This window comes from Condylura cristata, unplaced genomic scaffold (genome assembly GCF_000260355.1).
Source record: "Condylura cristata isolate star-nosed mole 26May11 unplaced genomic scaffold, ConCri1.0 scaffold00015, whole genome shotgun sequence".
NCBI lineage: Eukaryota > Metazoa > Chordata > Mammalia > Eulipotyphla > Talpidae > Condylura > Condylura cristata.
Genome location: NW_004567116.1, coordinates 31,979,818 through 32,000,432, shown reverse-complemented (window position 1 = coordinate 32,000,432; position 20,615 = coordinate 31,979,818). Strand labels below are relative to the sequence as shown.

The 20,615-nt window shown below is 48.8% G+C and overlaps 1 protein-coding gene across 1 annotated transcript in view; it reads right to left on the bottom strand.

Annotated features, from left to right (window-relative positions):
- Window positions 1-3,128: 3,128 nt before the first annotated feature.
- GALNT18 (polypeptide N-acetylgalactosaminyltransferase 18) overlaps window positions 3,129-20,615 on the bottom strand; it is a 309,423-nt gene continuing 291,936 nt past the window's right edge. The window contains exons 10-11 of the mRNA XM_004683042.2: window positions 15,510-15,674; window positions 3,129-3,555 (exon numbers count right to left, since the gene is read on the bottom strand). Coding sequence (XP_004683099.1) covers window positions 3,409-3,555; window positions 15,510-15,674 — 312 coding nt within the window. The 3' untranslated portion in view covers window positions 3,129-3,408. The remainder of the gene's footprint in view (window positions 3,556-15,509; window positions 15,675-20,615) is intronic.

The window sequence follows — 20,615 nt, the reverse complement described above, 5'->3', positions numbered from 1 at the left end:
GGCGTGTTCTGGGCACGATCTTTAAAGTCTGACTCCTGGGTCCAGCTACACGGTGTAATATGGACACACACCCATACTAGGGCACAGGCCTCCCAAGGCCCTTTCTGGACAGTCATGTTACCTAAACACAAGAGAGGATGAAATCCCTATCAGCGGGGGTTTGGGCTTGAGGCCACTGGGCCAGCCGGTGGGATTGGAGGTCAACATCCAGGGCATAGATGTGGTTTCTCCTTGGCGCTGCAGGCAGGAGAGAATTGAGGCTGGGGGAGCGGACATTTGGGGTGGCTTGGTCATGTTTGTTTTCCTAGACCGCTGTGGTCATAAAAGCAAGCACAGACTCGCAAGGCCAGAATCTCTCGCCCCGCCTCAAAGCCCCTTGGTATCTCTCGCCTGTCATCAGGAAGGAATGGTAGAGATGAAAGACTTCTGATTTCACACAGCCTCTGCTTCTCAAGGACCACGTTAAGGGAAGGCGGCTTTATTTTTATAAAAAAGATGTTTGGGGAGTTAGCAGAGATCCCTTCTCTCTCTGTGGAGTCAGTGTGTGTGTGTTGGTGTGGCATCCTGCAACATGCAAACACACAGTGATATATGGCAGCTCTGGAAGCCCATGTGTGTGCACCCGTGTGCCCTCTGCTGCATGTGTGCATGGCAGCTGTGCAGCGTGGCTGTGCTCACATACGTGCAAGAGTCTGTGTATGACTAGGTTTTAGCGTCTAAAATCTTTGCATCTTGCTCCCATCAGTCTCGTCTGTCATAAAGAGCAGGGAGCTGCTCAGCTTGTTCAGGGAAGAGCAGGCCTGACAGGACATAGCTGGGTTGGCTGGGATGAGGAGCAGCCAGGCAGCTCCAAGACTGTCTGTTGTTTGTGTCATGGCCACGGCCACATGTTGTGGCTTCTTCAAAATGGGTCTGTGCCTTCTGCTGGTCAGCCCCTGCTCTGCTCTGGTTTCCTGTTCGTGACCTCACTGTGTCCGGGGTTTTGGCTTCCTTGGCCTTCGCTGGCCTGGCTCTAGACCAGGCACCTCTCTGCACGCTTCACTAGCTAGCGAGAGGCGGTCTCTGGCCTGCGCATTGGTAGAGGGTGGCAGGGTAGAGGGAGGTGCTGCCCGCTATAGAGCCTGGGAGAAAGAGCGAAAGTCTGTTTCTAGCACATCAGTCAGCACTGTTTGAGGGGCAGCCAGGTCCTGCCAATAGCAGCAGAGGTCCCACTGGGAGCTGTTCTGACTTCTAAATTCTCTCATTCGTCCAGTCTGCTCCCACAAATGCCCAAGCCCGTGCCTGGGCCAGAGAAGGGCCCAGTGACACAGGAAGCTGCAGAAGCTGCACAGGGATGCTGGCTTCTGCTGCTGCTTCTGTAAACAATTGCACTCATCTTCTATTAACAGAAAGGGTCCTGGGAGGGGCTGGGTAAGTGTCGGGACTGTGGAACTGGTTGTAGGCCAAGCAGCAGGGCTGGCTGTCCAGGGTTGTCTTTTGGCACAGGCTAAAAGAGTCTTTTCTAGTACCAGGGGAGGCAGTGGAAAATGGGAAACAACATTGTTTAATGTGCAAATCATTAAGAAAAATAATGATCTCGTGCTGGGGTGTTCAGAGGGTGTTCCCAAACAGCTGACAATTAGCTTATGGAGACAGCAGGGAAAGGCAGTGGGCTGGGGTTTTGGGGGTGAGGTGGACGGGGCTGGAGTCTCCTCACCCTCCTCCCTCCTTTGAGCTGATTTCCTGCCTCTGCCTCATGCTGGCCAGAACCTCTGCTGTGGAAACGCGTGGCCTCAGACTCTCACCAAGCCTCTGATACAGTGAAGCCTGGCCAGACCATCCTTGGTTGCCATTTCTGGGAGGCGAGACCCTCGGGATGATCTCAGCTCTTCCTCTTGTCAAGGGCCTGGGCTCTGGGCTCATGGAGAAGGTGACTCGGTGTCCCAGAAGGGATCTGTCTCCCCCTACTCCTGCTTTAACCATCCCCAGGTTAGTTGAGGGGGGGGGCAGGGAGGGAGTGCACGGATGTTGGGGGTGGTTGAGGGCAGGGTGACTTTGACCGGAGGGCAAGATGACCGGTGTTTGTGGGGTTGGGGTAGTGAGGAGAGGACGGATAGTGCCCCCAGACAGGTGACTCAAACATTCGTATGTGTCAGCATAGGTGGGCTGGACTCTGGGTGTGGACAGGCATGGAGCAGACTGGGACAATGGTGTGGATGTCATGAGAGCATCCGTGTGGAACAATAGACCTTCTAGCACTTCCTCTGTGCCGTCACTGCTCTAAGAGTTTTACCTAAGTTCACTTCATTTAATTTTCAAACAATCCCATAAAAGAATACTAGTCATACCCCTGTTTTTTCAGGGGTGGAAATAGAGGCACAAAGAGGTCAAGTTGCTCTTCAGAACCATCTGGCTGGCAAATGGCAGAGCTGGGAGTTGAACTTGGCTGTCTGGCTCCAGCGTCCAAGCTCTTGAACCTTCTGCGCTACACTAGGGGTTCAGAGTGGGCAGTGAAGGAGCAAGTGTGAGGGGTACGGGGGCATGAAGAGGAGGGTGTGTGGGAAGGCGGGCGACTTGAGTGGCTGGGCTTGGGGGTGGAGGCCTGGGCAGCTTTTCCCTCACAGCTCTCAGGAGGAAACCACCTGTGGCACTTTGATTTTGGACTCCTGGCCCCTGAAAGCCATCCAGGCCGCCCAATCTGTGAAGCCTTGTCACTACAGTGAATATCTTGATTCCTGGCAGGAGCACGGTGGGCTTGGCAGCTGGATGGGTAACTGGCGTCTGTGGTGCCACCGCTGCTGAGGGCCCGAGCCGCCGACAGTCTTGGGGGTCGAGTGCAGCTCAAAGGGGTCCTGATATCTCCAGGAGGGAAAAACTTGGAGCTGTTTCACGAGGCAGAGCCCAAGAGGCAGGGTGACCCTCCTCCCTGGAGGCAGGCCCTCAGGTCCCAATGCCTCCGTGCAGCCCTGGACTTAACCAAGGAAGCTGGTGGTGATCTGTTCAACAAACTCCCACCATTTTCAAGGGTTTTGGCCCCTCCTCTGGGATGCAGAGCAGGGAGGGTAAATGGGGATGCACCCGTGGCTATAGGAACCCCAATTTCCCAGGAGCCAGGTGTGAATCCCCACAGAGCACCAAGACTACAGAGACCTTTTTCTTAACCAATAGTATTTTATTGTCAGTTATAAATATTTTCCATTTGTCCCCTATTTACAGTTGCAAAATAGTTTATGATATTATACCCTTACCCAGCATCCAGCATCTTTCTATAAACTCCATGAAAATTGAATAGGAAATAAAAAGCTCTTTTGGGGGGCCCACTAACCTGGTTCCCCAGACTCCAAACAACCCCACAAGACAGCAGGCAACATTGCAGCAGGTGCTACACAGTAGCAAAGGGGCAGGTGAGAGGCGGGGGACACTCGGGGGTCAGGACGCCAGGCTCCTCAGGACGTTGGTGATGCTCCAGTGCTGGCCGGAGCACTTCTGCAGCACCAGCTGGAAGCCAAACTCCGAGTCGCTGTTCTCCTGCAGCTCCAGGCAGCGCTTGGACTTGCGGTTCTGGATGGAGCCTCCCTAGAAGCCGGGGAAAGTGGGGTCAGAGGGCACAGAGGCCCCAGGCCTAGCCGCTGTGGTGACTGGGGTGCTGGTGAGATTAGTGGTGTGACCAGATCCAACAACCCTGTGAGCTGTCTGTATGCTCCAACCCCCCTCTTCCCACCCCCAGCCCCAGTGCTGGGAGCTGAGCTCAGGGACATGGGGATGAAAACAGCCCAGCTTGCCAATTCACAAGTTCTGCCTGCTGGCATGGTGGGTGATGAGGTAGAAAGGAGAAATGCAGAAGCTTCTTTTCTATGTAGCCTCAAGCAAACTGCCTCACCTCTCTGGTCCCACGGTCTCTAGGCGAGATGATAAACTTTCTCCTCTACTACAGAATGAGTGGGCAGGACCCATGGGGCACTCTCGATCCATCATAAACCAACACATGGGTGCAAAGCGGCTTAAAATATCAGGACGGGGGCGCCAGAAAATGTGTGCAAGCAGAATTAGTGGAGGGCAGTCCAAGCACCCTGTTTACCCTGCTGAAGATTCTGACTGCTCCACATGCCATCAGGGGCTGGGTTAGGCCAGGTCTTGTCAACAGGGAGGCTGCGTCACTGACCCCTGACCCACTGGAGCCTGAAGAGGCTTGTTCAACACAGGGTGGGGGGGCCTCTGCTCCCTCTCCCCCAAGCCTCTCATGGGGCAGCTTGCCAAGGCTGAGTGAGGGAGGCAGGGGGCAGAGGTCTCTGCGAAGTAAATCATTCTTTCAGACTCAGCTATGACATTTCCCAGGCCCTACAGCAGCCAAACTATGCCCTCAGCACTCTAGAGACAGGAAGTGGTGACCCTGGGGCAGAAACAGCCAGTACAGGCTCCAGGAAGGATGTGGAGGAGATGGACTGAGACCAGGAGCAGGGGCGGGAGAAGAGACGACCTCTGTGAAAGGACCATGTAGGGGAGGCGCAGTGTGAGGCCAAGGAGAGCTCCCTCTGTGGAAGGTTCTACTGACAGAACACGTGTGGGTATGGCCATCCTTGGTGCTACAGCTGGCCACAGGTGCTATGTCCCTCCTGTCTTCCTTCTCCACCTGATCTCTCCCACTGAACAAATGCTGGGCCTCTGCCTTCTCCCTGCAAACTCCATTCGCCACAATCACAAGGAGGCTTCTTTTTTTATTATTTCTTTTTAAAATATTATATATATTTACATCATTGCTCATTTTTGTACAATATTTGTTTTCTCCTCTCAGGTGTAGTCCCCGTAAAATTCCCACCAGCAAGTTACCCGTGCACCACCGCCACAGTTCCTGTGCTCTTCCCTTCCCTGCTTTGATCCTTTGCTCATCCCCTGCAAAATGTCTGATTTGTAGTTGCCTGCTGATTTTGATTTTGCATTTATTATCATTACTTTTTCTTCCTGATCCCTTATTTGGTTCCACCACATTCCTCCTACAAGGGAAACCATCAGATATTTTTCTTTTTCTTTCTGGCTTATTTCACTGAGTAGGATCCCTTCTAGCTCCAACTATGTTGCTGCAAATGACATGAGTTTACCTTTTTTGATTGCTGAGTAATATTCCATGGTGTGTATATACCACATCTTCTTGACCCAGTCATCTATTTTTGGGCTTTCCTCCAGTCAATCCCTTCCTGACCACAGCAGCCTGGGAAGTGGCCTGGCACTGTTCCTATTTGTTATCTACCTGCAGGCCTGAGACAAACACATGGCAGGGTCTGGCTGAGATCTGGGCCTCTGTACTCTTCACTGTTCCTCCCTAGGGTAAGTGGTCTGGCTCACCCCACTATTTGCCCATCCCACACCTGTCTCAAGGTGGTGGGTGGGCTAGAAAGGGAGCCGTGGGCTGCCCAGGGGCTAGGGTGGAAGAAAGTCAGTTTGACCAGCCTCAGGGCTCCAGGGAGCCATTTGTCTTAGTCCATGTGAGAGTTCTCTGTAGACATATGGCCCGTTCCTCCACCCCCTGGAAAATGAGTCTTAGAAATGGTTTGACGCCACTGAGACATATCATTGACTAAACAGGGAAAGATCTGGGTCTTGGTGGAGACTATATTCCAGGAGGTAGACCAACAGTAAATTCTGCAGCATGTTAGAAATCTGTGTGGAGAAGCAGAGAGCAGGGCTGGGGATGGAGTGTTCACGAACCCTAAATCTGTAGGTTGAAGACCTAATCCCCAATGCTATGGCCTTTGGAGGTGGGGCCTATGAGACATAATTAGGTTATGAGAAAAGAGCCCTGTGAATGGGGTCACTGCTCTTCAAAGAAGAGACACGAGAGAAATCTCTCTTTTCCGTTGCATGAGAGAAGGAGATTTCTGCAAATCAGTAAATGGGACATCAGCAGGCACTAGGTGTGCCGGGTGGACCTTGATCTTAGACTTCCAAGCTTCTAGAGCTGTGAGAAATAAATGTTTGCTGTTTCAGCTGCTCACTCCATGGTCTAGTGCAGCAACTCAAGTGTCTAAGACCAACAGAGGGAATGGTGGTGAGCAGGCTGCTGCTGCAGAGATGCTCAGAGTGGCCCTTGGGAGCTAGTCCAGAACATATGTGTGTGTGTGTGTGTGGGGGCGGGGGGATGGTAATTCCATGCCCGAGAGCAAAGCTCCTGCTTCAGCAGTGCCCTGGTGTACTCAGGGCCAGCGGGAGGCCAGCGGGCAGAGCAGGAAAAGGGGCATGGGTAGGAGAGAGACAAGAGAGCTGGGTGGGGCCGGCTGGGTGGGGTCTCATCACTGAACAGACTTCAGCTTTAAATCTGGTGGCAGGGCCCATCTTCACAGGCTCGGGCTGACATGTTAACTGGGTCACTGTGGCTGCGCAGTGAATGTGGAGCACGGGTGGGGGCTGGGGAAGGAAGCACACACACCTGTTAGTAGGCGCTTATCCTTATATGGGGCCCAGCCAGCGGCCCTGGGGTCAGGCCCAGGGCTTTAGGGGGCTGGGGCTTTGATGCACTGCCCCCGACCAGCCCCACTCTCTGTGGAGGGTATAGTCACTTGGTTTCCAGTCCAGTCCTCTAAATTATTTGTGCAATACTTACAACTACGGGATCTAGAAATACACCATACTTTTAATTAAAGAATTTAAATAAGGGCAATTAAACCTGGCAGGAGAGACACAGCCGCACACAGAGAACTTAATTGGAATGGAAACCAAATTAAATATGGAAACAGTGTTAAAAAAAATCGCAAGCTGAATGTATAGAATTAAGAAGGCTAATAATAATACCGAGAGTTACTTTCTAGCCCCTGCCTGGTTCTTTCTCCTGGGCCTCTCTCCAGTCATGACTGGAAGGGGCCTGAGAAGCAGGAAGAGCAGGAGCAAAGGACACAGGACTCTGCTCCCAGTCTGCCTCTGGCTCTCCCTGAGGAAGGGAATGAGCCACTCTGGACTCCAGTCTTCTTTGCAGAGGGCACAGAACCATGGCAGAGCACCCAGATTTGTACCTTGACATGGAACAGTGACTGTGCAGTGGGGCATAAGGAACTGTCGCCCACGATCCCCTGGGGAGGGGTACTGAGGAACTGACTGCAGGTTATGGTCATGTGCCTCCTCCCTGACTCAGTTTCCCCAAGGTGTGTCTGTGGTACTGGGGATAGAACATCTAGCATCAGACTAGCTATTTCTGTGGGGGATGGAGGTTTAGTAAATGGATCAGACAGTGCCTAGAGGGATTGTGAATCTAAAGATCATTGGATCCCATCTTCTGATCCCCAATGGGAACCCCAAAAGTACCTTTTATATTTCCTAGATGCTGCTGCTGCTAGTCCAGGGACCACACAGAAGCCACTTCCCTCTATCCATATTTAATTTTCATATTTAATTTGGTTTCCATTCCAGGAAAAGTCCAGGCCTAACTTGTGCCTTGTACTTATGTCTCAGAGGTGGGACATCTGTGGCATCCAGACTGAGCTCAGGCAGGTCTCACGCTTGCAATCCAGGTGATCACAAGGAGGTTGTGTGGGGGCTGAATCCTGTATTCTGAGGACTTCTCTGCTTATTGCGAAACATCCATTCCACTTTCCTTTCTAATTAATTTTCCATGAGTAAGAAGCCCAAAGGGTCTTTGGCTTCCAGCACAGTGGGCCTGGGAGTTTCCAGGTTAAGTAGTTAATGATTAGTAATCATGTACTTCAAAGCATGGGTAGGGTGTTAGTGCTGGTTAAAGAAACCCTGCGATTAAGTCTCTACATAGAGAGGTCTTTCTATATTATTAAAATTCAGCACTGAACTCAGTCAATAAGTCCTTTGTCTTTCTTAAAAGAGATGCACATATGCTTGAGTGAGATTTAACCTGGGATTTGTTGAGGTCAACTGGACTGAAGCTGGGTAATGGAAATTTCAGAGGTGAAGGCAAAGGTGGAGAGGGTTATCAGGCAGCAGACTGCTGATGGGGGCTGGCTGAAGGGGCAGGATGCAGCCAGTTCCCATACCTGCAGTTAGCCTGGCAGGGAGACCCCAGCTCCAAATACTCACCACACCACCCACATTTGTCTTATGGAGGCAAGACAAAGACATCATGGTAGGTGGTTTAAAGCATGGATGCCAGAGGCAGAATTCCCAGATTTGACTTTGTATACAAATTATTATACTTAATCTCTTTGTCTTATTTTCAGCATCTGTAGAATGGTAAGTAAGTCATATTTATAAAGCAATTACAATAGTCTGTGGCACTCAGTAAATGCCACCTAAATGTTTGGTAAATAAATGCTTGAATTTCACCCAGATGTGAATAGTTGGGGGCTGAGCCATCACACCTGGTCTTGGCTCTGGTCTTGGCTCCAGTCTTGGGATGAGCAAAGGAAGAAGGGAGGGCTGGAAGCATAAAGGTATCTAAGGAAACAGCCAACACCTACACAAAGTCTTTCCCGCACTTTACTACTGGACAATGCCATACTTGACCCTTTAGATCACACGGAAAGGGAAATAAGTCTTTTCAGTATTTTTGTCCTCTCAATCCAAAAGGTTCTCCACATTGGACTTCCTGAACACTTGGAGACGGGGGCAGGAGAACATCAAGGATTCCTCTTCCCTGTGTTTTGGGAAATTCTTTGGCAGACTTAGTGGTATTCCCTGGGAAATGTGCTCTGCAGACAAGTTCTTCTTTGAGTGGGTTACTCATCTTGCGTCAAATTATCAAATTAGACTCTGCAAGTCAGAGCCAACTGTTCTGGGCAGGCAGGCTTGGCTCTGCTCTCAGCAATCTTCCGGGCAGTCTCCTCAGGCTCTCGAACATCTCCTCTTGCCTTGTCTCCATCATTACCCTCACGCTCCCCTCTGACCAGTGTGTGAATGCTGCACTGAGCGTGGGGCTGAGGTGTGGGCCCTGCCCACGTGGGAAGCTCATGTGGGCCTTTGGGCTCCTGGATGGGCTTTGGGACTAGCTTCACCACCAAACAGCCACTAGAAGTGACACACTTGGTGTGGGGCAGCATGGAATACAGTCAGAATAAACTGACATTTCACCAAAGCCTCTGGTTGTTGAAAATACTCATACAGACTTGTACTCCACTTCATATAACTTGCAAACGTGTTTTAGTAGAAAACATTTCCACCCCTTGCTCCAAATCTGCAGTTACAGGAAGATGCTCATGTTGATCCTGTACCTCTGAGTACCCTGCTTCATGCCTGTCACATGTGCAGTTGGGAAGTTCTGCCACCTAGACGCGATCTTTGTAGGTTTTCCAAGGAGGGTCCTTTGACTATTACATTGAGCTATTCTTGAATTGGCATTTTTTTTTTTTTTCAGTGTACACCCACGGATGCAAGGAGTCATGGGGTGTAAGGTTTAGTTCAGCTTTGGGTCTCTCACTGGCTCAAGCCCTGGCATACAGGAAGTCTTTAGTTAATATTTGTAAGTATTTAAAAAAGCATTTTCATTTAATCGAGAGCGACACAGGGTGTGTCTCCTGTGACTCAGACAACATGAAAAGTAGAAGCCACAGTCTGGCCCTTGAGTCACAAGTTGTTGAAAGAGAGGGGCATGGAGTGAAATTATGAATGCACAGTCACATGAACTGTGATAAAGAGGTTCCTCACACAAGGAGTTGAGCTCATTTGCAAGTCCATGGTACTTTTTATTAAGGGAGGCTTCATGGGCCTTTTAGATGGAAAAGGCTCTTTATTGGGTCTATCTGACTTCAGCTTAGAATTAGAGAATTTCAGGGTGGGCAAGAACTTCCAAAACAACCAGTCTTGCTCTGTGGAGTCTTGATGGCTGCTGAGTGGTCCTCAGAGCCTAATTCTTCCCTGAATCACTCACCTTGTACCTGGGCAATATAACTAGAAAGAGCTACTCTAAACTGTCCTCGAGTCACCCCTCACTGACCTCCCTCAGCACTAGACAGGACAAGCCTGCTCTTCCTTGCACTGGATAGTCCTTTAGATTTTAGGGCATTCCTGAGATCTTTCTGGTCCAGTTGAAGGAAGCTGGGCACATATCATGCAACAGTCTTCCTGGAGCACAATCCCATCAATAACTCCAGCATTTGCAGAGCCATTCAAGTACCAGTGGCAGGGGTGGAGGGTGGGTGGTCAACCCATTGCTTTGTTCGACAGGTCTCCTGTCACAAAGTTCTTCTCTGATATCATCTTCCCACCCCCATTTGGTCCAAGGGCCAAGACCAAGTGCTTTTTTAACTAACATCATATCACCAGATTCCAGGATCCTTCCAATTTCAGTATGGAGGGTACTGTGGGAATATAAAAACCCTAAATTTAATACAGAGGAAATTTATAATCCCAGTAGGTAGTCACTTTAGGAAATACTTTAATCCCAGAGGATTAAATTTCACAAATTAGAGAAAGCATCAAAGATGACAGCTACTACTTCAAAGGTTCATGAAGTTTCATTATGTGCTGATATAGGACATATTGGCTGCTTAGAGTTGTGGAGAAACAACTGACATCTCTGACTTCCCATCAACTGGACTTCAAATCCGAAGCCTGGAGGTGATCCTGATTAATAACCCTCCATGTGGCGCAGCGGGTTAAAGCACTGCACTAAGAAGCTTAAGGCCACTTCCACATGAGTTCAATCCCCGCCTGCCCTGGAGGAGATCCACATGGCGTGGCAGACCTCTCCTGACCCGCCTGCTGCTCCCCTCAGCAGTGTACATCATCCATCTGCCTGTTCTGCTCCCAGCTCTGTCTCTGGTGGATCCTCTCACCCTCCGCATCTCTGGCCTGTACCCTGGTTCTGTATAAATAAATAAATCTTTAAAAAAAATAATAATAACCCTCTTTGCATCCCTCCCCCCCAACAACAACTATCTCCATTTCATTCATCACTATTTCCACTTAACTGCTGAAATGTCTTCAAAGTTCTTCCCAACAGTGCCTGGCCCCCCATACCACTGTGGCACCCCCATCTCTCTGCCCCATCTCTCACAGGGATGATGCAACAGCCCCTTAAATTGCTTCCTTGTCTCCAGGCTGTTCCCTTCTAATCTATCCTGTACTTTACTGCCAGAAAGACTCAGACCCCATCATGGTAACTCACACTTAAGAACATCCCCTGCCTTTTCCCTCTGTACCAAAGGTAAAGTCCTAGGCTTCCAATCAACATTAACTGCCCCAACATGATTCTTAAGTCTGATTTTGCTCATATCCTATGGAAACATCTAAATTCCATGCTGGATGCCTGTTCACGTATGTTCTACTTTTGCATGTATTGCCCACCCTCTACACAGGATGTTTTTCTGTCTGTCTACACCTACTTCCTGGCAAATGTATAGGGTATAGGGAGGTATAGAGGGCTGTCCTATACCTTTCAAAGTCCAGATAAAATAATCCTTGCATTGTGAAGTTATCACTGAATCCTGAAGACAGAGCCCATCACTCTGAGCTCCCAGAACCCCCATACTCCCTCATTTCTGTTATGTTTTTATATATGCTCATGAGCCCCTCAGGGCAGAGGTCATGTCTGATTCATATCTGCATCGTTCTGGCCCAACCCTTCATTCAATAAATGTTTGATGAATGACTGAAGGAAGGACTGTTCATCATCGAGAAATTGCTCATCAGAGCCCTGTACATCAGCGTTGCCAAGAGATGTTTTCATCAACTCTGGTTTCTCAGTGTCAATGCCTAGTGCTGTCCTGACTCAGCCTGAAGTGATCGAAATTTAGAAGAGATTGCAGGGGTTAGAAGAAAGGCATTTTATTTGTTAACAGAAAAATCAGGATATGAGATGGGGCACCAAGATATGCAAATGCCTAGCTTCCTTTGTAGTAGAAACTGAGAGAACTGTACTAGATTATTTTGAAATTAATTCAGACTGAGTGACTGTGGAGTTTAAATGCAGCCCTCGGGAGAGTAAATAATGCAGAATGTGAAATCGAAAAGGAGATTTGAAATGCCCCAGTAAAAGCTTCTTTCAGTCCAACTTCTGCACCAGATCATGCTAGCTGATAGGATCCCTGTTTAATTTGTAAAGATTAAAAACTGTGGAAAGAAAATTAGCCCAAGCACATAACTTTTATTATTTAGGAAGCTCCCTGCCTCCTTTGGCCTCATAACCAGTAGCTCCAACCAAGGAGGGCTGGCAGACGAATTTTAAGTTGCTTGATAAATATTGATCATTTTGCAGTAAGCAAAAATATCACATACGTTAATTTTTAAGTATTAAGTGAGAGCTGCTGCTCTGGATCTGCAAATTAGAGATTTAGAAATGTTATTGCCAACATTCCCCCATGTGGCAGCTGAATTATCCTGGGGCTTAGTTACATATACACATTGGTGGCAGAGAGCTGCCCAGGCCCCATGGTTTCACAGGTCCACAAGTCCTGCTCTGTTAGTCACTAGGTGCCACCAAGCAGAAACCAGGTGGGGCTGCCTGACCAAGGCCAAGTGCTAAGATGAGGGAAGGAAGGAAGTGATTTTCATGGTGTCTCTGTCTAGGGGACTTTCATTTTAGGGGAAGGTTGTTTTCTCTGAACCGGTCAAGGATGGAGAGATGAGATGAGGGCCACCAGGTTCTATGGCTTTTAGATCAGCACAGGGAATTGAGCAGAGTTAGCCCAGCTCAAGACCTCAGGGCACGTGTGGGAAAGCACTCTGTGAGAGCTGGGAAGGGCTAAGTGTGCAGGGTGTCAAAGCAGCCTGGGTCGAGTTTGTCTGAACTCCAGTTCCACCACCCTTGGGCCATGCAATCTTGGTTCAAGAGATTAGGGCCAGGCAGCTTAATCTCGCCATCTTTGAGATGGGTTGCTCTACTTACTAATATCAAATTGCATGAGGATGGACACAGAGAGGCCGAGATGCCACAGACAGATGAAGCTCTGCTCCCTGGTGATTCATTCCCTGAGAAGGGCATGACCTTTGAAGGGGCTAGGGAGCTTGCTTCAGTTCAAGATAGTGCCTGGCAGGGCCATGATTTCCAGGGACTGTTCTAAGACAGTGCAGGGTCCTCTCCCTCCTCCTTATCCCTGAGTTAAAGCATCATGCTCAGGCCATTTGAATGCACCCATCATCCCTGTCAACTTTTTGATCCATGCCAGAAGCTTTGCACTTGGGTCAGCCTCAGACCCTGCCTTGAAAGGAGACCTTGGCGGCCATGTAGAATCTCAAAGGCCCCTGAAACATGGGAAGAGAGAGGAAAGAGTGGCTAAAATTTCGAGCTGTATTTCTCTCCTGCAAACTTTTCTCCCTGCATCTCTCTCGTTTTAGAATCTCCCCTTCTTATTCAGCTCCATCGTTCCTGCCATAGGGGCTTTCAAAAGCACAGACCTAAACACATTAGTCTCCCCATGGCGCATTTTCACTCCCAATTGGCCTTGAGAACCTGATCTAGTCAGGCTCACGTTGGCTACTCCACACCACACTCTCCGGGATGAGCCATCTACGACTGCCTACAGCTCCCAGAATGTGGATTTGATGCTTTGCAGCTTTTGCTTTTCCCTCCCCTGGACATTCTTCACGACTTTTACATGGAGCAATCTCCTACAAACTCAAGGAGCTACCTCTTCTGAAAGCCCCAACTCTGTCCCATCCACCACCACCACCTTCCTGCATGTGTCATTCACAGTCTCCTGGAAGAAGCTGAACTCAGAGGCCTGGAAGATCTGGCTGGAGGCAGCAGAGCCTGACCTGATGTGGCCCTTGCACAGACTCTCCAATGGAATGGTTCCTGTTACCCTAACAAAGTGAGCCCTACTCATCTCCATGACGACATTTCTATTTCTGTTTCTTCCCATTACCTCCAGCCTGCAAGGCAAGTTTGTACGTAGACCCACAAGAGAAACATCAGCCACTTCCCCACTAAGCCTACACCCAGCCTTCCTCTCTGTCTACACACCCCCAGGCCTCCCTTTGCTTATAGATATAAAGGACAGAAGAGAGGAGATGTAGTCCTGAGAGACAGAGAGAGAAAGGTATGTCTTTATTCTCAAAGCTCAACCCTGACCAGACCTTCTAGGTGGTTACTTCAAATATACGCCAATGACTAGAAGTAAGAAAAGGGAATTTCAAGCAGTTCATGAATACTACCCATCAGGGGCTCCTTGGACATATTACTTAACATCTCTGTGCCTCATTTTCCTCACCTATAAAGTAAGGATAGTGATTTATCACATACGCTTATTGTGAGACTAGAGAGAGTTAAGATATGCAGGTGTCCAGAAGGTAAGCAAGTCTCTTCTGGGACCGAACTTTACAGTTTGCAACACAGCTCAAAAGTCATACAGACAGGGCAGGGGCAGGGTCACCAGGCCCTGTGCTCTGTCCACAAGCCCACACCCTGTAGGCTCAGCATGGACTTGGGAAGCGGTCACAGATCTCCACACCTGCCCTCAGGAGCACCCCAGATGGCTCCCTGTGCTATGTCCCCAAACTTGCTTTCCTGGGCCACACAGCCTTAGAATGGACTCTAGCATCTGCTTGCCAACTAGTCCCCAAATCTATGATCTTGTGTTGAATTTACCACTCAGCATTGACCTTCATCACCCATGTAGGACCTGACTAAGGATCATGCTCAGTCCTTGGGTTCCACATGCTATACCACAGGGCCACTGGAGAACATAGAGCTGAGGCCTCTCCTTCCCCCACTCCACTGCAAGAGAGAGGTGCGCCACCAGCATCTCTCCAGAGCAGAAGTAGCTCCCTCAGAGGTTCACTTGAGGCTTTTGCCACTTAGTCCCATGAATACAGATATTTCCTTCCTGAGTTGTCTGGAAACTGCCCTGAGGCCCCACAGACCCTTCTCTTCCTGTTATTAATACTTTCTCTGCACTCCTGAAAGGTGGGCATCCCTGGCTGTGAGTAGAAAGTGACCCTAACTTAGTGGATTCCCTGGGAGCTGGAGCCTCACAGAGGAGGCAGAGATTCTCTGCAAAGCTGCAAGCTGCCTGCAACTGAATGTCTTGATCCTTGGGCAACATTTTATAATGAGGCCAATGAAGAGCAACTGGAAGTCAACCAGGGGGCCCAGAAGTGATGGGGACTTAATAAAGAGATGTTCCATGCTCACTAGTGTGCTGCCTTCAGAAATGGCCCAGAACACTGTCCTACAAGGGAATCTCATCCTCTAGAGTGACCCCACACTGGAGGATAGGCAGAGGGGGGGTCCCAGGCCTGAGACAACGCAACCCAGCTCAGCCCTGTGTGACTGGGGCTTTCATTTCATGAGAAGGGTAGTAGAATTATGAGGGTTCATATTAGACCTGAGTCTAAACCCCAGTGCTGCTCCTTTGGGCTGGTGTCTCCCCCCCTCCCCTCCCAAGACTATTTCCTTATGCCCCAAAATTAAATAAAATGATAAGCAAACACAAGCAACAGCAAGAATCTAACCTCTCTCAGGCCCACTTCTGGAGTCAGTGAGCTCACATGTGAAACGGCACATAGTGGGTGCTCAGTCAATCCCAAGCATGGGCCTGGAAGCACAGCCACCCTACTGCCACAGTGTTCCTCCTCCTGCCTTCCGCCCCCGCCCTCTCTGACCCCTGGGCCTCCCCAGCTGCTCCTCCTGGGGCTCTCACCTGAGAGAACTGCCAGTGAAGCTTCATTCTCTTGGCTTTGGCGTAACTGCACTCGATGAGCCGTGGCCGACTGTTGACATCCACCAGGCACCGGTTGTCATCGTCATCGATCGTGGGGCTCAGGATGCCCACGTGGAGCTGCTGACTGCTCGTGTAGTACACGTTCTGGGGTGGGGGAAGAGTGAAGGGAAATGTCAAAGCCCTGGGAGGTAGAGGGGAGCAGCGGGGCTCCTCCCCTAGCAGCTGGCAAAGAGATCACAGCTCAGTGGCCATCAAAATATCTTCTGTTGCTCCAGACAAGAAGAAACCCATTTACATGATCTAGCAGGTACCTGGGACACACTAGAAACTGAAACAGAATTTTCAAGAAATTAAACAGCCTTACTAAGTGCAATGTCCTCTGGCATTTCTGTTGTTCTTTCATTGAAAAACATTGGTCATAGCTATCTAAATTGATTTCACCACCTACAATTTAAAAACATTTATTCCACCTACTTTCTCAGACTTGCTGACTTCCTCTCTCCATAAATATTTTGTGCAAGATACTGTGCCTGGTGGCAAGAACAAAGACCTAGCCCATGTCTTCAAGGGAGGCATAGTCTTGTGGGATGGGAGACAGGTAACATGAAATTTCCATTCATACTGACACTGGGTGGAGCAGGAGTTGGCAAATGTTTTCTTAAAGGGCCGGGAGGCAAATATTTTGGCTTTGCAGACGTATTTGCGAGACCATCCCCACTTTGAATGATCCAGTAGGACTCCATGTAAGTCTCAGCATCTAGCTGCCCTCGTGGCAATGGCTTATTACAGTGAAAAGACACATACCAAGTCAGCAAAGGGGAAACAAAAACCAGGTGCAAGCTGCTAAGAGATCTCTCCCAGTGGCCACACAGGACTCCCCTAGGAAGAGATTGAGACAACACTTGCAAAGTGCTATTAGGAAAGCACATTAGAAACTCAGAGCCCAGGGTTTTTACTGTGGACTGGTCAGGGAGACAGTCTCTGCCTGGCACACACCAAAATCCCAGACTTCCAGGAGAGCAGGGTTTAGCATAAATCATATGCTTATACTGTCATAGTACCATGAGTCTATTATCAGTTGGTGGAAATCCTCCATGTTTCCAGACACCCGTCAAGGGGCCAGTCTTGTAAGCAGACCCTTTAAAGGAGCACAGTAGACGCCTCAGCGCAGAGGGCCACAGAATCTCGATGAAACGCTGCTGGGTAGCATAAACTCAGCCGCAGACCTCCCCTTACATGGATGGTTGCGTTCATTATGTTTTAGTAACAAAACTGATGGTCATCTGTGGGCCACATATGCTGACTCTGGGCTAGATGAAAGACACGTGACTTCTGGCCTGCAAATTTTCACTGACTTCCCTAACTTCAAGTAGTGATTCCCAACAAGGGATGAGACATTCCTGGGTCTGTGAGCTCTTCTCTTCATATTGCTAAAGAATTAAACCCCTACCTAGCGCAGACCTTTGAGCAAGCTGAGAGACTATGCTTTTATACTTTAGGGTGGGCCCTCTTTTTCTCTCGACCTATTCAAAGATTCTCACTGGCAAATATTTTTGACTAATTTCAAATGATACAAAGAAGTATAGTAATATTCTAGTAAAAGAGGGTGGTTGACAAGGGCTTTTTAAATGTGGCCACAAAACATAAAAGGCCCTGGGATGAGAAGGACAATCTAGGTCAGGAGGGCAAGTGAGGGGTGGCCTGAGGGTGATGTCATTTTTGATCTTTGGGAGTTCAAAGGAGCTGAAGTGCGGGCAGGGTCACTTCAAATATACGAAGAGTCTCAGGTAAATGTATCAGGCAAGATCCCAGGAGGAAACAGATATGGTACACTCAATAGAGAAGAAGCTGAGGTGGGCGCTTTAGAGGCACAGTTCTCAGTGGTGTAAGGAGACACAGTTCCCCCAGCATAGAAACATGGAGCTGTTGCCGCTCTGGTCCAAAGGGATGAGAATAGAGCAGCAGATACTAGCACCATTAAGATAAAAGTGAAAGAAGTTTAATTTGAGAGAAGAATCCATGGAAGAGGCAGTTTGGAAGAAGTGGTGAATTAATGCTCCAATTTCATCCTCTTTTTTTCGTTCTTTTTAAAAAGATTTATGTATTTATGCATACAGAATTGGGGTACAGGCCAGAGGTACAGGGGCGGTGAGAGGATTCACCAGAGACAAAGTGGGGAGCAGAACATGCAGATCAAGGAAGTACACTGCTGAGGGGAGCAAGGGAAGTCAGGATCACCTCCGGAGCTGGGGATGGAATTCGCACTGAAGGGGCTGCAGCCAGCTTGCAGTGCTGTGCCCTAACTTGTAGTGCCAACAGGAGGGCCTCACCCTTTTTCTCATGAAGTTCTCCTGCTGGGTCAGCCCATTTGGCAGAGCACAACTGCAAATCAGTGATCATGGGACTCACTTAAACACTATAAAGTCAGCCTTGCAGGGTGGAAGGGAAAGATGAGCATGATCCAGAGGGACAAATGGAAGACACTACAGCAAGGATATACTCTCTAAGGTCAACTTACAAGTTATCAGGTTTGGTGAATCCATTAAACATCAAAATTCCTAAGGTGACGGATTCTTCCCAATACAGAAGTGAAGGGTCACAGTGACCAAGGTTCTGACCAGGAGCAGAACGTAAACTGCTTTTACGTTTTACGTGGCACAGGGATGGGGTCATGGACCGGAACTCAGGCAAGGAAAGCCTATCCACCCTAGACTGGAGAAGAGGTGGGCTTCTCATTCCCACCCTGAACCTTTGTACGGTCTTGGGTCTTGGTTTCCATTCATTCCAGTACAAGCTGGTCTCTTGCTCTGCATTTGGAATTGAGGGAGAACTTGGTGACTGGTGAGATGGAGGAAATGAACAAGATGTGGTTAGATAGCTCATCCATGTAGTCCATCAGCAAACAATTTTTATGTTGGGTTCTGAGGATACAAAGATGAAAAGTCTTGGGACCTGTTGGGGAAACGGACATACCAGGATCCCTTCAACTTTACTTTCTCTACTTGTCTACTTGGACTCTTGTTACTTTGAAAAGAGAAATGAAAATTATCCATCTTCGAAAGTCTCCTTGGATATACAAAAACACAGGGAGCAGCTTGCCACCCAGGCTTCCTTCCAAAGGTGCACACATTTTTTTTTTCATTATAATTTTAATTAAATATTTACTTTTGTTTATTTATGCATCTAAAAACTGGGGTGCAGGTCAGAGGTGCAGGAAGTGAGAGGACTTACCAGAGACAGAACAGGGGGATCTACTGAAATCCATTGCTGAGGGGAGCAGTGGGCAGGACAGGAGAGATCCGGGTATCGAACTCATGCCACAGTGGCTGGACATAACTTCACAGAGCTGAGACTTTGATCCCTGTGCCACCGGGGAGGGTCTGCCTTCCTTATTGTTGTTGTTTTTTTAAATAATATGTTTATTTTTACATCATTTTGTGCCTTTTCCCATCTCAGTTGTAATCTCCGTGGGTTTCCCATCACCAAATCACCCATGTGCCATCACCATAGTCCTGTGCACTTCCCTCCCCCCACCGTTTTTGATCCCATTCCCCATTCCAGCCCCGTAACATGTCTCTGGTATATAGTTGTTCATCCTTACCATTATTTTCTCCCCTGGTCCTTTATACTCCTGCTATGAGAGAAACCATTGGGTATTTTTCCTTTTCTTTCTGGTTTATTTCACTATGCATGAACTTTTCCAGCTCTATCCATCTTGCTGCAAAAAGCATGTATTAATTTTTTTGGTTGCTGAGTAATATTCCATTGTGTATATGTACCACATCTTTTTAATCCATCCACTATTGGGCATTTGGATTGCTTCCATGTTTTTCCTATTATAAATAAAGCAGCAATAAACATGGGGTGCAGGTGTCTTTTTGAATCAGTGTTTTTGTGTCTTTTGGGGTAGATACCTAGGAGTGGGATTTCTGGGTCATATGGAAGCTCCATTTTTAGCAGTTTGAGGAACCTCCAAACAGTTTTCCATAGTGGTTGTAGTCGTTTGCATTCCCACCAGCAAGGTGCACACATTTTTATGTTCTTGAGTTGACTGCTCCAGAACCTCTCAGGACAGAGGGGGCAGCTCTTAGCACTCAGTATACTGAGGTCCCGACTTCAGTATACTACAGCATGTAGGCTGCACAAGGACAGCCAGCCGTCTAGCAACAGCTTTACTCTCCTCCCCATCAGCGGGGCCTGACCCTCTTCTCCAGGGCTGGCTCCTCAGGTCCAGCCCAGGTAATAGCTGAAATCAGTTCTACCCACTTAGCTGCTCTGAAGTGCCTTGGGGGAGGCTCTGAGAGAGATGTGTGCATGTGCTGTCTGGGACAGCTGTCATCAGAGCTGTTCCCTGCTCCACAGTCCAAGAAAATCATAATAGGGACGGGCAGTTGCTTTTTATTTAAGAAGCAAATAACAAAGTGCATCTTGAGTGATGTAACCACAGTGCTGGCAGATCAAGAGAATGGCAAAGCAGACTCGCCAGTCATCATCTGGACACCCCAGAAGCCCAGCCCACAGTGGACTGAATCAATAAACAGCCTGAAAGCAAAAGAGGCAGAACAATTTTGTGTAAGAGACCCCACTTTTGGTACCTGCACAGTTATGCTTGCTGAGCATGGTGGATCTTGGAGGTTGAAGCCAGAAATGACTTAGATATAAAGTTCTTAACAGGGGGCAACCTTGACAATCAGTAACTCAAACATGAGGGGGTCTCTGGGGATATTTGGAGACATTTTTGGTTGTGTCAATGGCTCTGTTACACACAACTAGTTTACTGAGGTCAGAGATGTTACTGAGCATCCTACAGTGTAATGTATCAGACAGTCCCCCACAGCAAAGAATGATCCAGCTCCAACCGCCAGTTATGCTGGAGTTGAACACCACTGCCTAAGATTGCTAGCATGAAAGCCGAAATAGGGGCCCTCCCTGGTGGCGCAGCGAGTTAAAGCACAGCACTAAGAAGCTAAAGCCCCTGCAGCATGAATTCGATCCCCCACCCCAGAGGTGACCACATGGCACAGCAGACCTCTCCTGACCCACCCGCTGCTTCCCTCAGAAGTGTACTTCGTCAGTGGGTCTGTT